The sequence below is a fragment of the Melanotaenia boesemani genome, chromosome 5 (genome assembly GCF_017639745.1).
Source record: "Melanotaenia boesemani isolate fMelBoe1 chromosome 5, fMelBoe1.pri, whole genome shotgun sequence".
NCBI lineage: Eukaryota > Metazoa > Chordata > Actinopteri > Atheriniformes > Melanotaeniidae > Melanotaenia > Melanotaenia boesemani.
The window spans coordinates 17,027,892-17,049,203 of NC_055686.1; the positions used below are offsets into that span (position 1 = coordinate 17,027,892).

The 21,312-nt window shown below is 38.1% G+C and overlaps 1 protein-coding gene across 4 annotated transcripts in view; it reads left to right on the top strand.

The window, feature by feature from the left end:
* The window catches only part of adamtsl3 (ADAMTS-like 3), a 116,987-nt gene that overhangs the window by 33,932 nt on the left and 61,743 nt on the right, over positions 1–21,312 (top strand). For all 4 annotated transcript variants that reach the window (XM_041985085.1, XM_041985087.1, XM_041985086.1 and 1 more), the window contains exon 2: positions 13,308–13,424. In XM_041985085.1, coding sequence (XP_041841019.1) covers positions 13,308–13,424 — 117 coding nt within the window. The remainder of the gene's footprint in view (positions 1–13,307; positions 13,425–21,312) is intronic.

Consider the following 21,312-nt stretch of genomic DNA (forward strand, 5'->3'; position numbering starts at 1 on the left):
AGCTCCATCACTGATAAAGTTGGCGTCATGAGTGCTTAACACCATCAGACAGATAAGCAGATGGGCTGTTGAACTGATGAGACTAACAAAGGCAAAGAGGTAGAGCTGTCACCCAGCTGCCGTACACTCCCTGCAGAGTATTGATGGTTTTCAGTGATAAATTTATGACACCTTGTATCAACAGCATTCATCATACTACATGGAATGTAAAGCCAAGCAAATCAGTCACAGATATGGAGTCTTTAATATGTTCCCGAGCCATTCATTTTACCCTGATTCAGCCTGGACAAGGATGTAATCGCCTATCTGCCCAGATCCACTTATCCTTGCTCTCCCTACTGTAATTCATAACATTAAAATGCTCCTCTCGGTGGGAATCGACATGATGGATTTGGTCAATCTGTTTTTGAGCCAAAGGCCAGTAAGACAACAAAGTGGAAGACAGATGATTTTAGTATTCCCTCCTATTAAAAATGTGATTTGATCCTGGTTTTTTTACCTTTTCTTGCTTGAGTTTCACACTCTCATAGTTCTTTTGTCTGTTTCACATCGGGTAATATACTATAAAAACGGTCAAAGTCATCCATCTCGGACTGTTGGTGGAAAAACAAGTGGCTTTATTGTCTTTAAGTCAGCATGATGGAAGACGCAAGCTGCATCAGTGGATGTCTAGGAGGAGCTATTGTATCACAGCATCATTTTTTCTCTCACTCAATAGGTGTACCAGCAACTTGACCAATTCAATTCAGTTCATATTAACTTTTTTAGCCCCAATTCATGACAAACGTCATCTCACCAAAGCACTTTGCAAGATAAAGTCCAATCCAAAACCATTATAATCCAAATCAGTCCAATTCTTTGTAATTCAATTATAATCCATCTTAATTATAGTCCAATTGATTACTATAACTATAACTATGTTATAATATTCTATGCCCTATTTAAAAAGCTGGTTATTTAAACAAATGGATCTTATTAAAATTTCTCTTCTAATCATATATGATTGAAACAGTCTGAAATGTTATCAAAAATCAAGGAAAGCGTTTCTAAATTCTTTTTTCTTTCTTTCTTATGTTATGAGAACTACTCATATGTGTGTGTGAGAATGTCTTGAGAGCGGGCTTCATTACAAAACACAATTGTCCACAACATTCGGCAGGCCAGGCTTCTTGTGCGGTGCTACTTTGCTTTAATGATGACAGATACTACATCATATTCTTCTCTTTGAATCTTTTGCGTATCAGTTACAGCCAAACAGACCATCTACTCGTATATCCATTCATCTTCTGCCACTTAGCTGGGTTAATGTCATGAGGGCAACAGTCTGTGCAGAGATCTCCAGTACTCCGTCTTTCAACTTTCTCAAGGATGCTATGGATTTTCCAAGCCATCTATAAAGTGTAATCTCTTCAGTGGGTTGAAGCACCTCTCCTGGAATGTATGGAAGGTATCCTGACCAGATGTCTGAATCACCTCATCTTGTTCCTTTTGATGGATCTCTTCAAAGAGAAACAGATGACTGCATTTTGCACATTACAACTAAGAGTTTGGCGAGTTTTCAAGGATCTGGATGTAGATCAAGAGGTAAATCACAATCTTCACTTTACAACTTTCTCTTAAATGTATACCACTTAATAAGTTCTTTAATCCAACTGTTAATCTCCTGTTTTATTTTGTGAACAAGACCCCAATATACTTAAATACTCAACTTGAGACATCAACTCACCCCCAACATAAAGGCAATCCAGCCTTTTCTGACTGATGAACATGGCTTTGGATTTTGTAATGTTAGTTCTCATCATGGCTGATTCACACTTGGCTGCAAACTGCATGCTAAAGGTCTCTGCTGGTGGTCACAAAGTTATCATTATAAATAACCAGGGAGCTGCACTTGCAATTCTCTATGTACTATAATCAAAATATTGTGGTTTTTGCATCATGCCATGGCTCCTCTGCACTTTTTTACCACCAAAGTCAATTTCCTCTTGTAAGAATGTGTCTCATTTGGAGAATCTCCTCGTAAAAATTACATATTTAAACACGGAATTGCAAAGAGAGTCCGGATCTGGTTATCCTGACATTTTCCAGCATTATGTCTGAAAATGACTTTGGTCTAATTTAATGCCATCATCTCTTTGCTACTGCTTCCATTTTTTATGGATGCTCAACATTGAAGTCCTTCTGTGCATGACACAGAACTTTGTTCGCTGCTGGAAAACTTTCAGGAAATGTGATTAGTTCAGAAATGTTTCTCCTCTCACGGGTCACACTGGTATCTTTATGGGAACCCGCAAGGCCTGCCATGTTTCCTGCAGCTGGTAAATACAATAAGACCATCAGGGTCAGTGGTGGCTTTGTCATACTTGAACTTTTGTTCTGGCACAGATTTAGATGTTATTTCCCTATTGTACCAGTCATAGTCTTAATTAAAAGCTGCATTAATCAGTTTAATGCATTTTGACAATCAGGAAAGACTAAAATCCTCTCAAAAGCAGAACAACACAGACTCAGGCCTCATCTCCACATTACACTTTTTTTTTTATCATTAGTCATATTAAGATAATAAGGCTTGAAAACCACAAAGGGAAGTTTAATTCTGCATCAAATTGTGATTTAAATGCTAGCAGAAATGATCAAATTTTAGCTATTTCATTTGATAATTTATTGCTTTATATTAGCTCTTTGGCTTCTGTGGTGGTTAAATTAATGTTTTCCTTCTGGCTAATTTGCAGATCTTTAAATCTAAAGTTGTTTATGTTATTCCAAGCAGCTATCTGCAAAGAGAGAAAACCTGCTAACCAGCTCTCCAAGGAGGTCTAAAACAGTAAATCAAAAATGGCATTTTATGTGCAGCTGCCTGGCCCATGTGCTTTCTTTCACCAGTTGTGAAGATCTTTGTACAATGCTGATTTCATTTGTCACATCAACAGCTTAACCACTGCTGCTGAGAGATCCTATTTAGTTACTATCCAATTATTAGGGAGAATCATGCAGAATAATTAAATAAGCACACATTAGGTTTTGCTGTCTCAAAGCATGTTGCGTTAATGGCACTACAAGTTGTTCTTTGTGCTGTTAGAGCTCTTTTGAAGAATGTCTGCATTAAATGTAATAGTGGTTGTGGCCTGAGCAAAGGAAAGAGCTTAAAATCATGTGCAGACATTATATTAGCAGTGTAGTTGTTTCTGCCTTAGAATGAAACCCTGCTTGCTAATATATTCTGGATTTAGTAACTCGATGTGTACCCAATGCACTGCAAACCAGGAGTCCCTGGACAATGACATAATTAGCCCCACACTACAGTTTAAGCTTACGTTGAACCTTCACACATGGTCAGCAGGTGGACTAACCTGTATGCTTAGCAAGAAATATGCTACTTGTTATTGTTGCACAGTTGGAGGGGTCAAGCGCTCAGGTTGCACTCAGCTTGTGGCCAGTTTGAGGGGTGATGAGTTATGATTTGTAGTAAAAGCACAGCCGATGTGAGTATTACTGTGTTTGGTTTGTGTTTACATTGCAGTTTGATATTTTGTGGTAGGAAGGGACTCTTGTAAAAGCCATTGGATAGTTGGAAAGAAATGTCTGTGGACAGCTATGGTGTAAAATGATCACTGGTGACCTGGTGATGAGTTATCCTGTTGCCTTATGCTGAGGAACTATGAGACAATGTTAGTGGATCGCAAAACTATTTAAAACTATTTAAAAAAATTAAAAAAAATTAAACACTCATGTTTTCTAGATTAAATGCCCTCTGAGACCTTAATTCTCCCATGTTCAATATTCCATTAAGAATCATTATCCTCCGACTGTGTTTAGGTCATCCTTCCTCTAATCCAATTCATGAAGTAAATACAAAGTTGGGGAACAAATTCTTTCACTTCTTTTATGTATTTTATGAAGCAGAATGACACATCAGTGTAGTACCAAAATACTGAACCAGAATTGGTTAAATATATTACAGCATAAACAAATGTAATATGAAAAATGGTACAATAAACATATGTATGTACAATACTTCATTTTCTTCCACTTATGAGAGGTCAGTACATGGAGGTAGGAGGCCCAGCAGGGAGACCCATACATCCCTCTCTCCAATGACAGAGGCCATATATAATCCGAAAAGCACATTCTGACCTGGGGTCTCCTCCCAGTTGGATGTGTCCCAAAAAAACCTCCAAAAGAAGGTCAGCCAGAGGTATCCTAATCGATGTCTTTACCAGTTTGGTTAATTCCTTTTGATAAACATGGATATATCTATGTATGTGTTCTTTTATATAATTTCCTGTCTGTATGTGATGATACTACAGACAAAAAAACATCAGCAAACATTTTATATGGCAGCAAATTGGTGCCATGTCAAGCTGCGAATTAGAGACTTTTACAGCTTTGACTGTTTCATTCAAACTTTCTTTTTTCTTTTGTAGGTGAAATTCACTTTTAATATTCTGTAGTTACCAGCTTCTATTCAGGTCCAAGCCCTTCATAGGAGCTTTGAAGCATGCACAGTTTGAGCCCTATTGGACAGATAAATACATACATGTAGAAAAAATTACACTTACATCATCTAAGTGTGTTAGCACAACTTTGAGAAGCTCAACTAAATTTAAGTTGGAATAACTTGTTTACATGTATTCTTGTAACATCATATGTAACATGTATAAACACACTGATTACATAACTTGTTCAAAATTAACTAAGATGCATCATATTCATAAGTGACATTTATAGAGGGGAGTTTTGGAGTGACAGCAAGGCTATCTCCTTTCATTTTTCTGCATCAGTATTTACTCATTTCACCCTGTGATTCCAGCTCCTGACTTTAGCTATGAATAAAATATTTTTAAAGAATTACTTAAAATCCCTGTTTGGCTCAGCCTCTGTTGCTGTGTCATTACTAAAAAATTACAAGAAGAAAATGGAAAACTAATATCAGTAATCAAACCATAGACAAAAACTTTCAAATCCATTGATTAAATAAGTTAGAACACATTAATTTACATATTCATAAACATTAAAATAATCCGCCTTTTTTTTAAGAACATATACAACTTTTTATTTCAGATATACAGTTTTTTGTGTTGCCTCATGAACACTTTTGATGTGTTTCTGGGATGTCCAATCAGAAGCCAAGGGCAGAGGAAAGACATGCAGGACATATTTTCTTTTTAAGCTGACTTGACAGCTTGGCATCTGTGAAGAACCAGAAAAACTGACAGTCTCAGTGGCAGTGCTAATAACACATTGTAGAGTGGCTGGATGTCCTGTTGAATGCTCCCCATTAGATGAGAAACCAAATACCTAAAGAGATAAAAAGAAATCATCAGGCTAAATATAGACTATATGGCAGGTTTAAGTCCAACCATGGTGTCACTGTTCTTCATTGTGGAAACTTTAAGGTTTACAGCCTGCGTCACTCACACATCCTTCCTTATGCTTGTAAATGACTTTCTTGCATCTGCATTGATAATTAAGGATATGGGAATTTTTTAATAGCTCTGTTATGATGTAATAATAAACCATCCCATCTAACTTGCATCATGAACATTTTTCAGAACATTTCCAGCCTTCAGGACTACATATATTCACAACGTACAAAATGAAATCAATTAAAAGAAAATGTTTGATTTATAACATGAAACTATTTTACATTAAAAGCTAAGTCTGAGGTGTCTGACATTATTTAAATGTTGCATCAGGTTTTGTGATAATAATGAGAAGTTGTGTGAAAGTGTATCTCTCACCTCTTTCTTTTTGCTTGCTAACTTGAAGATCATCAAGGCAAACCTGTTCTCCCAAAGGTCCAATGAGTTTTTATTTCCATGATCATCCTTCTGATCTGCAGAGTACTCCTTACAAAGGCCATCAGTGGAGGGTAAAAGTCTTTTGAGCTCCTTTTCCTCACATGTTGATATTTTTGGGAATATTTGTAAGGAAAAGATGGGCAGCTGTCATTTTCAGGTGATGTGATCAATTCCACAGCCATGGCTTGTCCCTAGCAAAAATAAATCCCTCACATCCAACCCTTCTTTATCTGTTGTTTAAAGGTGACTGCACAGTCTGTCATACAGCTACTAAAGTAAAACTGTGTTGCTGCAAGCCAAGTGCTCAGTGGTCATAGTCTTGCATTTATAGAGGATAAAGGACCAAGGACCAATAAAATTTATTGTTGTGACATAAAATATTCTGACGTCTGTATGATCCTCTGTTTATGTCATATCGCTATACATGGGCGTTGGTCATTTTATTAGCAGGTAGCTCAACACATAGTCTCCCCAACAGTAAAGCTATTGTACATATAAAAAGACTTTAGACAAGGGGATTACCTATTTTATTTTTATTACCTATAGAGTGACAGCCAGCTGATTGCATCTGACTGCACGACATGTGCAGGAAGGGTTTCTGCTATTCTTCCCATGTGGAAATAACACACTGAAAGAGTGATGGCATGAAAAGTCTGATTTTCGGTCATCTGGATGCATGTGGATTTTCTCCAGCTGCTGCAGAATCCTTCTGTCCAAAAACTGACTACTCCAAATTGCTCGTTGCTATAAATGTAAATCAATATTCTCCTGTGAATTGTGTATTTTATACCCAATTTGGACTGGAGTCTGCCTTGTTTCAGATTTATTTCTTTGTGTGTTAAGTTTGCATTTTGATTTAAATGTTTATATTTAAAGTATCCCTTTTTGAACAGTTATGCTCAAGTGTTAGCACATTCAGCAAAAAGAAGAACAGAAGTTGAGGTTCATTTAATTTTTGTATTTGTTCCTTAACAATTTGCATTGGGTTCCTCTGTTACAATACTATACTTTTTTTTTTTTTATTAAAACCATGCATAACGTGTACCACCACCTGTAAAGGACAAAATGCAGTCTAGTCTATTTGGCAGAGATTTGAATATAGAGTGTATAGGATATTTGTAAAATTTTAATTTTCACTAAGAATAACTTAAAGCAACATCATGTAAAACAGAAAATTAAGTTTTACATCTTGTAGTGACAGACTTACTATGATAGGGGCTTTCAAAAGAGTCCACATTATATCACTTAGTAAGCTAAAAAAATATATGTACACTGTTTTAGTATTGCCAAAACTTTAGTAAGAATAAGATCAATTCACCACATTGCAATACAAGAAAATGGTGGGTAGCACAACTGTACTATCAGCAGCTCATCAATTTAACTATGTTTTATTTTGCATTATGCAATGAATCTTTTAAAGTTGTTCATCAGTATATTCAGATTCAGATACTCCATTTTTATTGTACTGAGAGAAATGGTACAACAAACGTTTGTTGGCAACAATCCACATTAGTAAAAAAATCAAGTAATAACCTAAAGTATATGAAATTACCAGTAAATAAGAATTTTAAATAAGAAAATAAACAAGAAATCCACAGTATAAGGTGTTCTCATTTAGCATTGCACAGCCTTAAAGGCCTGTACAGACAAGAACAGAGAAATGTCTGTGAAAAAAAACAACATTATGGTTTTTTTCAAATCTTTGGTTTTGGAAGCCTCACAGCATTTTTCTCAACGAATCATCTGGGCAGAACTTTTTTTCTTGTCTGGCAAACTGTTGTGTGATCGTTCAGAAATTTGAAGTGGCCGTGGTGGGAAAAGCCAAAGTTATAATTTCTGCTCCTCTGCTAATGGGAAAAGTTCAACAGTGTTGATTGGATAGTTTTGAGGAACAACTGCCTCAGGCGGCTGTGAAGTATGAAAATTATACAACCCATCATGTACAACAGAGGACCAAAGTTGAGTCACAGTCCTGCAGTGACAAATATATGGATCCAGCATCCTATGACGTTCTGCACAATGACTCATTAATTTGAGTCAGGTGTGTTAGAGCAGGGAAACAATAAAGGCCTGCAGGATTGTGGCCCTCAAGGACTGAAACTGGACCCCCTCCCCGCCCAATGTATGGCATGTGTAGACATGGATATCACTCTGCCCAAACCCCTGCCCAGTGCAAGGAGGTTTGTTTGTGAAGTATGAAATATTCTAGCCAGAACAAGCCTTGTTCTTGTTCTTTCGACCGCATGAAATGAACAATTTTTCCATTCTTACAGTACAGGCTTTAAACCTAACCTTCCAAGTCCTTAATTGCAGTTTTGAAGGTTTACAATGCTAACAGGCCAATGGACAAAGACAAAAACACATGACTGGAAAGGAAGCTACATTTATTTTTTTAGAAAAATTCTGAACTTTATGGAAAAAAGTGTATTTAGTGTATTTTTTTACACAATTCAACATTAGCTTATATAGCATGGTTAGCTTACTACAGTGCTAAATGAACATTGCTTCAAATCATGACTGTTAGCATGTTAGCATTAGCTCTTCCATGTAAAAATAAAGCTAGACTGCCAGCTTAGCTGTACTCACTAGTTTGAAGTTGATTTTAAGCTTAATTTAGCTGCTAATTGAGAATACACATTTTGTATTTGCTGTTCTTTTCTCTTCTGTTTGGATTTAAATGAACTGATCTTCGTCTGTATTTATGGTGTGTCAGTGAAGTACCCGTACTTTATTCGAAAGGCGCCGTGCACCATTATGAACTGCTAAAATATGAGAGAAACACAGTGAACGCAAAGGGATGTGATGACAGTGCCAGGAAAAGTTTTAGGTGGGCTTTTTTTCACTCCCCTGCAGCTTCTCATTCCTCGCAGGGCTTCAGAGGAGGAGTAGGAGTTGAAGATTGCAGCAGTGTTGACAAGTTTAGCTCCTTGCCACTCTTCTCCAATTGTTTACAGGACAGACTGCACTTGGGAGTCAGAGTAGTATATCAAGTAGAAAGACGTCTGGCAAAGAAAATGGAAGAGATAACTTCAAAAGCTGCCAGAGGAACAACTCTAGATAATTAAATAATCCATCAAAAATTAAAGAATGTGATGAAAAAAGAGTTTCTGTTTTATTTTGCTTTCCCAGTAAGCTTTGTCGTGAGCTGTTGTAAGACATATAGTGTGATTTTCTTTTAAGTTAAAATCATTATCAGGAGAGTTTTTTTCCGCTCTTTCACACTGCAGGATGTTGTGTAAGACATGCCAACTCTCTGACACAGCCTTTATGACTCTTATCTTAAATTAGTTGTGAAACCCAAAGGCAATCTTAGGCTTAAATTAGTAAATATTAAACTATGGGTGCTCATATAGTCATGAGGCTCCTTGATGGTGGGGAGGGAAAAATCTTAAACATGCAGGATCAGCTTGTAGGGGCAGGATATGATAAAAGTCCATCCTTTGAAGGGGATTTAAGCGCCCTTAAATCCTACTTAAAGTGGATGTCAAAAAACATATTTTCTTACTAGGTTTCATTCAGGCAGGAGTCAGTACTGAACAGGTGTCCTTGTCTAAACATTGGATGGAAATTTACTAATCAAAGGCAGCGCTACAGGAAATATAATGTTCTTGACTACTGCAGCACGGCACAAGTCAGTCATTTTTCACAGGCACCATAGAAGCGGAAGGCTCAATTATAATATCAGGTTAGATGTTATTACTGCTGATTATCTGCGTTTGAAGACTTGACTTGCCCCTGAGTTCACTTCCTCTCCTCTGTCCTGGTGGTGATTTGCTCTTTGAAATCTAACTTGCCTTGGAGGTTAATGAATCACCAGCTTGTTGCCCTGTTAAACTTTCACCCTAGCTCTTTGTGGCACTGAAGCACACATTCACTTCATTAGAGCCTGGCACATGGCATTTGAAACTAAGATGCCAATTTGAGTTGTGTCATTGACATACATGTGGCACAATGAACTAAATATGTGCATTCCTAACATCTGCCACATCCCCCTAAAATAAACCCAAATGCCAGCTATTGTGACAAGCAGTATTGTGTCAATGCATATCGCTATCATGTATGCTCAGTTTAATGATTTCTTTAGGTTTGATGACAACATAATTCAACATTTTGGGATGGGGTAAACAGAAGGCCCCAAACGTTTTATTTTATATATTTTTTTTAATTGTAAAATAAATTTAAAAATGTATATAAAACACCAAATACTTCTCTTTTGACATCTCACATCTAAGCAGTTGGCAATTGTTAATTGGTTATCTGACAGTTGGTTACTTAGCTGGCTCTACAAAAAAAAAAAAAAAAAACTTTCAGAAGGAAAGTTGGGAATGATTTCAACATCCCATTTCAACATGCCATGACACACTGTGTTTACTGTTGTAAACAAATAGTTTTAGAATTGAAGAAAATGGTCTTCAACATGAATTTAGAAAATGTAGTCAAATTCTGAACTAAAAACAACTCTGCCTTTTTCCCCCTCTCTGGGCACAAGCTTATGTAAGATGGACTAAATGAGGAGAGGGACATCTAGCTTTATATCAAAACACAGTTTAAAAGTCAACAAGTAGGATGAACTACATCCGTATTAAGTAAACAACATAACAGAAAAGAAACTGCTAAGAAACTCAAACCCTTCATTGAAAACATTTCCCTTTTAAAAACCACAAGTTGTCTCCAAACTCTGAAAAGATGTTGTTTAAGGAAACTGCCTCCAGCGGCAGAATGTGTGACTGTAACCAAAGCAGCAGCTGAGTTGAAAGATTAGTTTTCATAGTATACATGTTACGGTATAATACATAAACTGAATGCTTACAGTATAAGTAAACTTTTTCTTGGAAATAACTCTATACTTGCTCTCTTTGGAGAAATCAAATCCCATGCCAGTTCCTAATTTTTTTTAAGTCCAGCAGGGGTGTTCAGGATGTTTAACACTGGCACTGAAAAGCCAGCTTGTTTTCTTAAGGAAATGAGTTTTATAGATTTTATAACTCTAGTGAGTGAGTGTTCATGCACCATTAGCCTGTAGCTCTTTTTCATTCCAGCATGTACATTTTTAAGAAGGACAGATGCAGATTTTCGAAATAACGAGAAAAGATGTCAGATTTGCCTCGTCTTGAGGACAATAAAAGTGTGTGAGAGTTGGTGGGCTTAAAAAGTCACATGTTAATTTTACCCAGGCCTCAATTTAGCCCTGAATGAAGACATCTGGTCACTCTAAGTTGTTTTCAGAACATCTCGACTGACACATCAGCAAAGCTTCCTTAATGTTTGCATGCTTGACTTACATTTGCTTTACCCCTGGCGTGTGCTTGCGCAACAATTTCGTTTTCAGCATCTATGGCAGTGAGGACACGCTCCACTGCAATGTTAGTCTTGTCCACAGAAATCTTAAAATGTAATCAGACATTCAGTAGGAGGTTGTATTTTCATGAAGCTTTCTCATATCATTTATTTAGTTTCCCTTGTTAAATGCACTGAATACACTTAATTTCAATCAATTTTAAGATTGTTGAGACACGGTTGAGAAACACTTGCTGTATCACATTTCCAACAGTGTATTTTACCACTTTCTCACAAGTATAAGATGAGTCTTGACACTCATTCATCTCATTGCTGATTGGCAGACCCCACATGCAGCCACTTTAAATGTGGTGTATAGAATATTTTCTTTGATTCGTCTTCAGAAACAGTTTAAGGAAAACATTACATGTGCCCCAACAGCTGCCGCATCTGCACATCCATAATATGCTTGTATAAGTATGCTGCTGCCAACATTGTGCTGACTTACATCTTGTTACAGAAGCCAAAGCAGGCTAAGTGACTACAGCTAAGCAGTGCTGATTGCAGGGCTTTAAACTAAATTTAATTTGTCTTTTTTGAGTCCATTCCAGGAGTCTTTCCCACAGAAAGCTGGGGCAAGTTTTGTTGTAGTTACTTAGCAACATCACCTCGCCTCCTATGATGAGAAAAAAGTGCCCAAAACCCACGTTCCATGCTCTGCTCTCCTGCTTTGGCACATGCCCAGGAGGTAGGCAGTTGACCCGGTTCATTACAGGGTGTTTATGACCCACGGAGAGCAGCTGAAGGCCCCTGTGCTGTGAATTTGTGCATCCGCGAGAATGCGGGTCCTGCTGTGCTGCTAATGGGCCCTATCCAAGATTCCCCACTCTCCTCCCCAATGGTCTCCCCTTGAAGACGTGGCTTGTGATATCAGATCTCTTGCGCTTAGAATTGCTCCAGATTCTGTAACTGTTTGCTTCATTATGGGGGATGTGTGACTGAGAGAAGAAACCCAAAAAATAGGGGGAAAAACATACTTCACTACTACGAAAACACACTGCTAACATAACCTCACACTGCAAAGTGGATCAGGATTTCTGTGATGTTTTTTCAAATGCTGCACACTCAGAAACATTCACAATTGCATTTGTATGAAAAAAATGCAGGTTTAGTTATGTGAGGAATGGGAGGTTAATTAAGACGTTCATAAGTTCAGACTTTTTCTCAGACCTTTGCCAAGGTTATTTCTGTATGAAGTGGGTGGAATGTGTAAAAGTTGAACATATTGTTGGCTACAATAGTTACAGTTGTTAACATTTTTGGACAAAAGCCTTTAAGTTCTCATATCACACTAGGATTTTCTTTTAATGGTGCTTATTTTACCACCTCACTGTTTTGGTTTTGGAGTTTAATAGTTACATACTATCTTATTAAAAAGAAGCACAATATTTTATTCGACCATATACTTATCGGCCACTTTATTATGTACACTTTGCTAATTCTGTATTGGAGATTTTGGTCCATATTGACATTATAGCACCACACAGTTATGTCAGATATGTCGGCTTTACATCCATGATGAAAATCTCTGTTCAGCCACATCCCAAAGATGCTCTGTTGGATTGAGATCTGATGACTGTGGAGGCCATTAGAGTACAGTGATTTATTGTTATGGAGATGAAAGTTGGAAATGATTTGAGTTTTGTGACATGATGCATTATCCTGCTGACGTTAACTGATAAGAAGATGGCAGGCTGTGGTCATAAAGGAATTGATATGGTCAGCAGCAGTACTCAGGTAGGCTGTGGTGTTTTAACAATTCTCAATTGGTACTAAGGGGCTCAAATTGTGCCAAGAAAATATCACCAACACTGTTACATCACCAGCAACTGTTCATAGAAATCAGAATGGATGCTTTCATGCTGTTTAAGCCAAATTCTGACCCTACCATCTAAATGTAGCAGCTGAAATCAAGAGGTGCTGCCATGTGATTAACAAGTAATTGAACAGGTATACCCACTAAAGTAGCCGGTGGGTGTACATCACTACAGCATCTTCTTACTAAAGTATTTCTTTTTAGGTTCGCCTTTTTTAGGTTCTGCTCTCTGAATTGAGAAATGGCTGAAATGACTGCTTTACTTCTAAACAAACAAAGTCATTGCCTGTTGCTGCAGTGGTACAGTTTGTTTTTCACAGATCAGTAGATTTATTGACTTACTTTTTTTTCAGGTTGCTGTCTTGGCTTCAGATGGAGATGCAGTCTTCATTAGGGAGTTCACTTTAATTCGACGAGATCACCTTTCAGAGGAGCCTCTCCATGACAGCAGCCAAAAGCCAGAAGACCCGGTAAGTCCAAGTCTATTTTTTTTATATCTTATATGGAATATGGCTCACGTAAAAGGTGTCAGATAAAGCCAAATCAGCCAGCAAATCTGTTCCAGTCTGTTTAGGTATCTCATCAAGCCAGAGCAGTGGGAAATCATCTATGTTACACCTCAGTAATGAATACAAGTGAATAATGATTGTGAGACCTCAGAAGAGGTGCAATCTGACTGCAGGCTGACTTAACTTGATGTGAAACAGGGCAACACATGCAAACGCACACATTTAACACATGTGGCATGTCCGAGGGTGGAGAACCTTCTTTTTTTTTATCGCATTACTCCCACCCTGTCATCACCTATGAGGAGACATGCATCCTGCCCATTGCGGTTTTCTCAAACTAATGTCTCACCCAAATTTTTTTTATCAAATTGGCTGCGAGGTAGGGCGGAGCTGCTGTCACCTCGCTCATTGATGTAAAACTCATCATTCCCTTGTGATGGGATGGGTTCTGGCACAATTTTAGAGGATTCTGTTAAAACTGATCAAAGCTTTAGGAACGGTTTTATAGGCTCAAATACAGGTTTATAAGATGCTGTGTGAAGATTGTATAATTGAACTGGCTGCACTCAGGTTCCTCTGGTTTGTGTTCATTAATTTAATCATATGGATTCTGCAGTGCTGTGAAAGGTGAAAAGTCCATATCTTTCACAAGTAAATGATCTTTTAACCTTAAAATACTGAATATTCAGCAGCCTTCAACTCACTTTGAACACTATACACTGTGACATTTCTGAAATGAAAGAGCTGCTTGAACTCGCCTTCACAAGCAAGTTTATGAGAGCTTATGTGACAATTTATAGTCTGTTTAAGAAGAGGATCAAATATCCATCTGGACGTGCCCTCGGTGAAATTCTTTTTTCATCTGTGTCGCGTTTATGTTAACACTACCAACTATCTCTATAAGCCTTAAACTTGTCTTTGCAGACTTCATGGAAAAGCAATTTAAAAACTCTTTTGGGTCAAGAATTTAAATGCTGTGGTACATTCTTACAGTACTGCAGTTTGAAACCACAAGCAGCTATCTTTATAACTTTCAGCATTTAGATTGTGATCCAGCAGCAGTGTGATTTATAGTGCGTGACTTGAAGCAAATTTTTTAATTAGCATGGGCTTTCCTGTCAACACACAGGTGGTTTGGTTATAACATAACATTGTGTTCTTTGTTGGAAAATGTACATCTGTCTCTTTTGAACAGAAGCTTGAGAGAGAACAGGTATGTAACAAAGACACCAGAGTCTAGAATGACTTTTATTTAGGATCAATAACGAAATCATCAAGTAAAATAGATATTAAAAAAACTGTCTTAAGTATTTTATTAACTGACAGAACCGAAAAACTCAATCATGGTGATATGCACATGATCTGCAGAAGAGGAGCCACATTTGTTTAATTTCACTACTCAGCTGCTTTCAGTCTTTGTGTGCCTGTGGCTCTACTATGTTAGTTCTAGGTTCAATATTCAGTTTGATTCTAACCCAAAATAAACGCAGCTTAATTAGCAAGTAACCCAGGAGGCAGGTTTCAGACTCCAAAGTGTATTCTTTTCATGGTTTTGTACCAGGGTCAATCGGTGGGCAATAAGACTGACCTCCCTAGCATCCTTATCCCTATCCCACAAACCAGCCACAGATGAATTGTTCTTTCTGAAGGAAAGTGTTTTTCCTGGCAGCCCCAGTGGAAGCTGCTTCGATGGAATAGATCTGTCTTATGCAGCTAAGGCCTAATATGCCTTTGTAATTTAACCCATATTCATTAGACTATGGTATGCATGTTCTGCAGAACTTCACCAATGTCAGCATCCATAAACAGATTTGAAGGGTACTAGCTTGAGAAATTCCTGATTCAAAGTATACAGGGGTTTGATAGCTGAAATGGGGGCTGTTAGGTATGAACAAATATGTGTGTGTGTCTGTGTGACCCCACTGACCGGATAAGATCTGCCTTAAATATTTCTTCAGTTTATCTTTTTCCAACATATTGAAAATGTGTCAAATATTGTAAAAAGATAAAAAAGCTGGATGCTTGCAACTTTCTACTGTTTGACATTTTACAACAGCATTGCTTACCTCAGCATGTATGTTAACTTTCTTCGTGTGAAAACATGTTGCTTTAAGACCCCATTTGTGCTGGAAGACAGATACACAGAAGGACAGGCACTTTCGTCTGTCTCTTGTGCCGTTCACACTCGTAGTTGGTCCATTTTTGTGGGTCTTGTGAATCCTTCGCTTGGCACGGCAAACAGACCTGAAAATGGAAACTGCAGGGTCAATGTTGAGCAGTATAGCTGATGTGTGACCAGCAAAAGGAACGAATCAGATAAGAAGAAGAGAAACAGGAGGAGGTGGAAGAACAACAAGACGATAAGGACAACAAGAGAGAGATGGCAGGAGCTTTTAAAGAAAGGTGTGTTGGACAGTTGCAAACAGCTTTTTACTGCCACCAACTGGTGTCCAAAACTGAAGTCAGAATGCGGAAGTGAACTCTGAACTCAGCACTGCCCACTAGTGGATGAATTGACCTAATAACCATGGCAACGTAGAAGACACAAGGAAGTATAAGGGTGGTGACGTATAGCAATGCTTGAAGCGGACGTACCTATTACATAGATGTTAAATTGGCCTTTAATGTGTTTTCTGTATAGTCGGTCATTGACTATGATCAGATTCTGTTTAAAGCTGCGCTAATTGAATATTTGACTAGTAGAAGGCGACAGAGATGACACTGAAATGATCAAATACAGCAAAGTAGCTCCTAATACAGAGATGTTAGCAAACACTTGCTACTTTCCAGACAATCACATTAACGTACAGCAACATGGCATTAATTTAAAGTAATTTATCAGGTCAATTCATCAGTTTAAGCCATATCATTTCATCCATATTTAAGATATAAAACAGGTATGGGATGAATTAGCAAGCCTTCTAGCAGGCTACCTTGGTAAAAGGCTTCTGGCAACAGAAGCCTGAACAGATCAGACTTTTTGGACAACAGCAAATATAGACCTTAAAATGCGCATCTTATAACCAAAACCAACCATGATATCTGAAAGCTGTGTCAGAACTAAAAAAATGCCAGATACCCCCATTCTGTTGATGCTAATATCAGTATAGCCAGTTAGCTATCATTTGTGCCCTCTAAAAAGAGTTTTCTTTTGAATCAGAGGGACTCAAATCTCTGATTCAGACAAAGACCAGCAGCAGTGAAAAGGGATGTGACCTAAGCCCAACTGACTGTATAAAATGTAAAGCCAAACCAATAAAGGTTCCAGTTCCAGTCTAGGGTCCCAACAGACCCATGAAAACCTTTACGTTTTGCCGTGTGTCTCTGGACAAGGTTAATACTATACAGTTTTCTGTTGAGAACAGATGTCCATTGCTATTGAACATTAGCTTGGAACGTTTGTTGTACAGGTGGAGGAATAAAAAAAAAAAAAAAAAACTTAGCTTTTCTAGTTTTGTAAAGTTGAAAGGTGGAGGTGAGAAGTTTTATATAAAATATTGCTTAATAGAACTTAAAAAAACAAAAAAAAAAACATTCACTTGAGAGGTTTCTGTACATATGCATGTTCTTATAAGGAAATGGAGACAGCAGCAGAGCCTTAAAGGCCTTTTATGCTCTCTTACGTACGTAAATAGCAATGCCCGTTTCAAATGTTGTCACACGTCGTCGTCCTCATACGTCCATGCATCCTTTGCTTTGCCATGGTTAAGCCAGTTTCTCCACTAGTGGGCAGTGCTAGGTTCAGGCTCCATTTTCTTGCTCTCTATCTTTTTCACTCATCTTTTGGTTGGATGTTGGATATTTTGTTTAGCATCTCTTCCACTCTGTCCTTATGTCATCACTTTGGAACTCAGGTTTATTGCCTTTACACGCTCAGTTACACATCAAGCAGCAACTGTCAGGGCTTTTTTTTTATTTTTGTCAATTTGAAAAGAAATTTGAATGGGTGAATGAGAGCTGAAGTGGTTCTGCTTTTTGGCAGGGCATCTGGGTTGGGAATAATTGTGGTTGGACTAGTAGGATGAAGGGCTAGTCAGGGTGGCAATAATGGGGAGCACTCAGTCACCATGGTAGCAGCAGTGACTCTCAGACAGAGAGGCCCATTGCTCAGATGTGTGCTGACTTGGCAGCTGTGTTTTGCATGTGGTGCCAGGTGGAAAGGGCAATGGTCTTGCACAATTAAACTCATCGTTTGTCTTCATTAAAAGGATGGACATGTTAGCTTTGGCTGACAGAGGATATGTGCCTCTTAGTTATGTCATCTCATAGAACATTTCTGGACCTCCATAAAACTTGCTTAAATCTGCCAAATATATACAATTTTTTACATCCTAAAAATAATAGTGTTAAACATTTGTGTAGTGCATGAAAGCACAGGAGCATCATTTTACCACTCTTTGGTCCAGGTGACAAAATCATCTCAAATTTGGCTGAAATTCAGTAATATGTCTGCACTTAAGCAGCTGTCTCCAGCAGAACCAGAGTTCTGGTTCCCACACTGGCATTGTGTTGTGGACAGACAGGTTATGGAGCCTAGTGCTGAATTTGAAGGGTTTGGCATTGGCTGTTAATAAGAGGTTATTATTACCTTGATAGATGAATAATACAGTCATACATCACTGGGGCTATTTCTCAGTCACTGCTGCTGTATTTATATGTAATTGATAATATGGACTTAGCATCTTATTTCACACATGATAAATATGAAAATCACCAAGTATGGTCCAGTGGGAGATGGCAAGTCAAACAGGAATACCATGTACAGAGGGTCTTTAAAACTCTTGAATTCACTACATGAAGTATGACTTATGAAATTATGTTTGTTGCTAATATAGATTCATAATTATTTATTTAGGAAAAAGCATGACCTGTCTTTTTTTTCCTCAACACTGCATGGCTGACTGAGATGCATTTTACAAATGCAGCGACTGCGTTTGTAATCCAATCCATGGTGTGGATTGGATTGAAAAAACATTCAGGTCCAAGCAGTAAGTTTATTATTACCAAGACTGCAGTTTGCTGTATATGTTTGTTTGTTTTTTTTTTTCTTCTTCTTTTGCATATCCAGCAGTTTGAAACAAAATTGTTTAAATATATATATGTGCCAGGCCAGAAATGTTTTCTGTACTTAAAGGTAATGTTAATTTTCTTTAGACAAAAATAGAAAGAAAGCACTGAAAAGAAAAAAGCAGTGAATTGGGGGAATTTGCCTTCCTGGTTGTACGCCTTAGCTGGCAGACTGCTGTTTGACACATACGAGTGCTGTTTAGTGGCTTGGTTCCAACGTTCCTGGAGAAAGTGCTGAGTGCTGGTGGATGTGGTGTAAAGCCACGTGGCTTCGGACTGGGGATCCTTCTTTTACCCATGTGTTTGTTCCACCAGCATATGTGTTCAGTAAATCCTTGGCCCACGCTGGGCCACAGCGAATATCTCCCTCTGCTTGATGTGGTCTCACATCAGTGCACTGTGGCTACTGGAGTGGTGCTGCTGAGTTAATACCACCAGGGACAAGGCCTTGCCACAACACCCACATAACAAATGTGGGTGTTGTGTGAATCCAGTCAATCAGTAGAGTGTCTGTCGCTGGCCATCGCTTCATGCACACTCCCATCTACAAAGACTCACAAAGCTTTCCCTCATGTAATCTCACAGTTGTTTGTGTTTGCATGCCGACATGTGCATACATTGGGCTGTGTTATAGAGAAATCCATATGTTTGTCATTTCTGAGCCTTCAGTGTTCAACAATATCACATGCCACCTTGCACAAATTCATGTCTATGATTAAAGTCAAACTACCCCCCTCTCTCTATATCTACCACTCCTCCCTTTTCCATCATCCCCTTCTTTTCTCACCCATTGCAATATCTTCTACTCCTTTGCGTGTGAAGGCATGCACACAATTTCTGGGCAAGTGATTGATTTCTGATTGCTTGTGTCTTAGCTCACACTCCCCTTTGCAGATGTTTGTATTCTTCTCCATGTTTGGCATGCATTAACTCAAGCGTGCACAGACACAAACAGAGAGACACTCACACAACAATAGAGTCGTATCAAAGCCAAAAAGTCTTTCACTTTGGATTTTGGCACAGCAGGTACTAATTGCCTCCAAGTGTAGAGGCAGTTGTTACTATCAGACGTTTTAGTGTCTGGCTCTGGATGGTGTTTTAGCATGTGGAGGGGATCATTTGAGGCTTTTGTCATAAATGTGCTTTCATTCTGGTTGAATTGGGTCATAGTAAGCAAAATTACATTTTACCACAGACTTCAAAACAGGGATAATCCACCCAAATGATAACAGCTCAGTCTAAAAAACCCTTGTTTTGGATGTGAAACCCCCACATACATGAATTCTTGGTCTTTAGCACCTTAAAGACTTTCCAATAAAATTGTTGTAGACAAGTTGTTTTTATGTGGTTCTTGTATTGAAACAAACTGCAGGGAGGCAGCTGCTAACTTTGATAACTGAAGTAGTAAGCTACAGTGTCAGCTTCTGTATAAATTCATAGTGCATGCTTGGCTCAGACAGTCTGGAGTATGTAGCCAATCTCCAGTGTAAGCAACAGTGTTAACCTGAGTTACAGCATTAATTATCTGCTGCTGAAGGATCCCTGCCACCCATGCAGAGCACAGTTGAGGTTAAGCACTGGGCAAGCTGCAACCCAAAGCGTATCCATCGCTTTCATGTGGGCTCAAATTGCTCTGTGGCGGTGTGTGGACATGTACAGAACAGCAATAGAATAAACATGTACATGTCCCAGGTTTTTTTTCTCCTATCTGGAAAGTTGTGTTCTTCTCTGGCTCTGGTGGACTGCTCTGCTGTTTCCAGTCCAGTCAATTGGTTTGCTGGAAGGAGGTACAAGTGGTTTAAAGAGGTTTTATGGTTTATGACGGTCCTGAGTTGCAAAAACAATAATACAACCAAAACCACAACAGAACATTGGATAAAAACAACTGAAGAGAAAACAGTTGACTCATCAAACTACAGCAAAATATCCGAACAAGAGGGAAAATGATCACGAATGAATGTTTGGTGAGATATTCTGTTTGTTGTTGTTTGTTACCCGTTATTATGATTTGTGAATGTTTTGTTTGTTTGTTTGCTTTCTGAAAGGCTGTCAGGTTTTCTTTGTTGTTGTATTTTGTTGAAATACACATAAAAAAATTATGTGGTTTTTTGCTTGTTTCTTTAGTTTGTCTGGACTTTGTTTTTGGGTTTGTGGCTTTTCAGTGTGAGTTGTTTTGTCTTCTAGTGTGTTTTTTGATTTACTTCTGCCACATAGTTACCTTTCTTCTTACTTCCTGGTTTCTTGGCAGAGTTTGTTCCCTCATGTCAGCTCATTCCTCTTAACTTTGCTCTCCACTGGGGTTAAGACTTGGTCTCTTTTTAACATTGTTGCCTACTGTACATTTCTCATTGCATCTCTATTTATTTGCCTTGGTTTACTTCATTCCTTGCAATAATTTTACACTTAAATATTTCATTGTTTAATTCAAGATAGTATCAACAAGAAGAGAACATCATGTAATTATGGACTACATGGAGTATTACTGTATAAAAGCAGCCATTTTCAACTAGAACCACCTACAGTGAGGTTGAGTTTGGACTGTTTTCATAAACCTACCATTGACCAGGATAAAATTTAAAGTTAAATCTAAGCTAACACTACTATAAAATGTATTCAATTGGCAGATACTCCAATCTTTTATGAACCCCTTAAGACTCCTCAAAGACGAGGTCCAACATAAATGAAAAAGGTTATTAAGCTGCAGCAGGTTTGTTCCATTTATGAAGAAACAACAGGACTTATTCGTAACCCAAACATTACTAAACAGAAAAGTGTGGGGGTG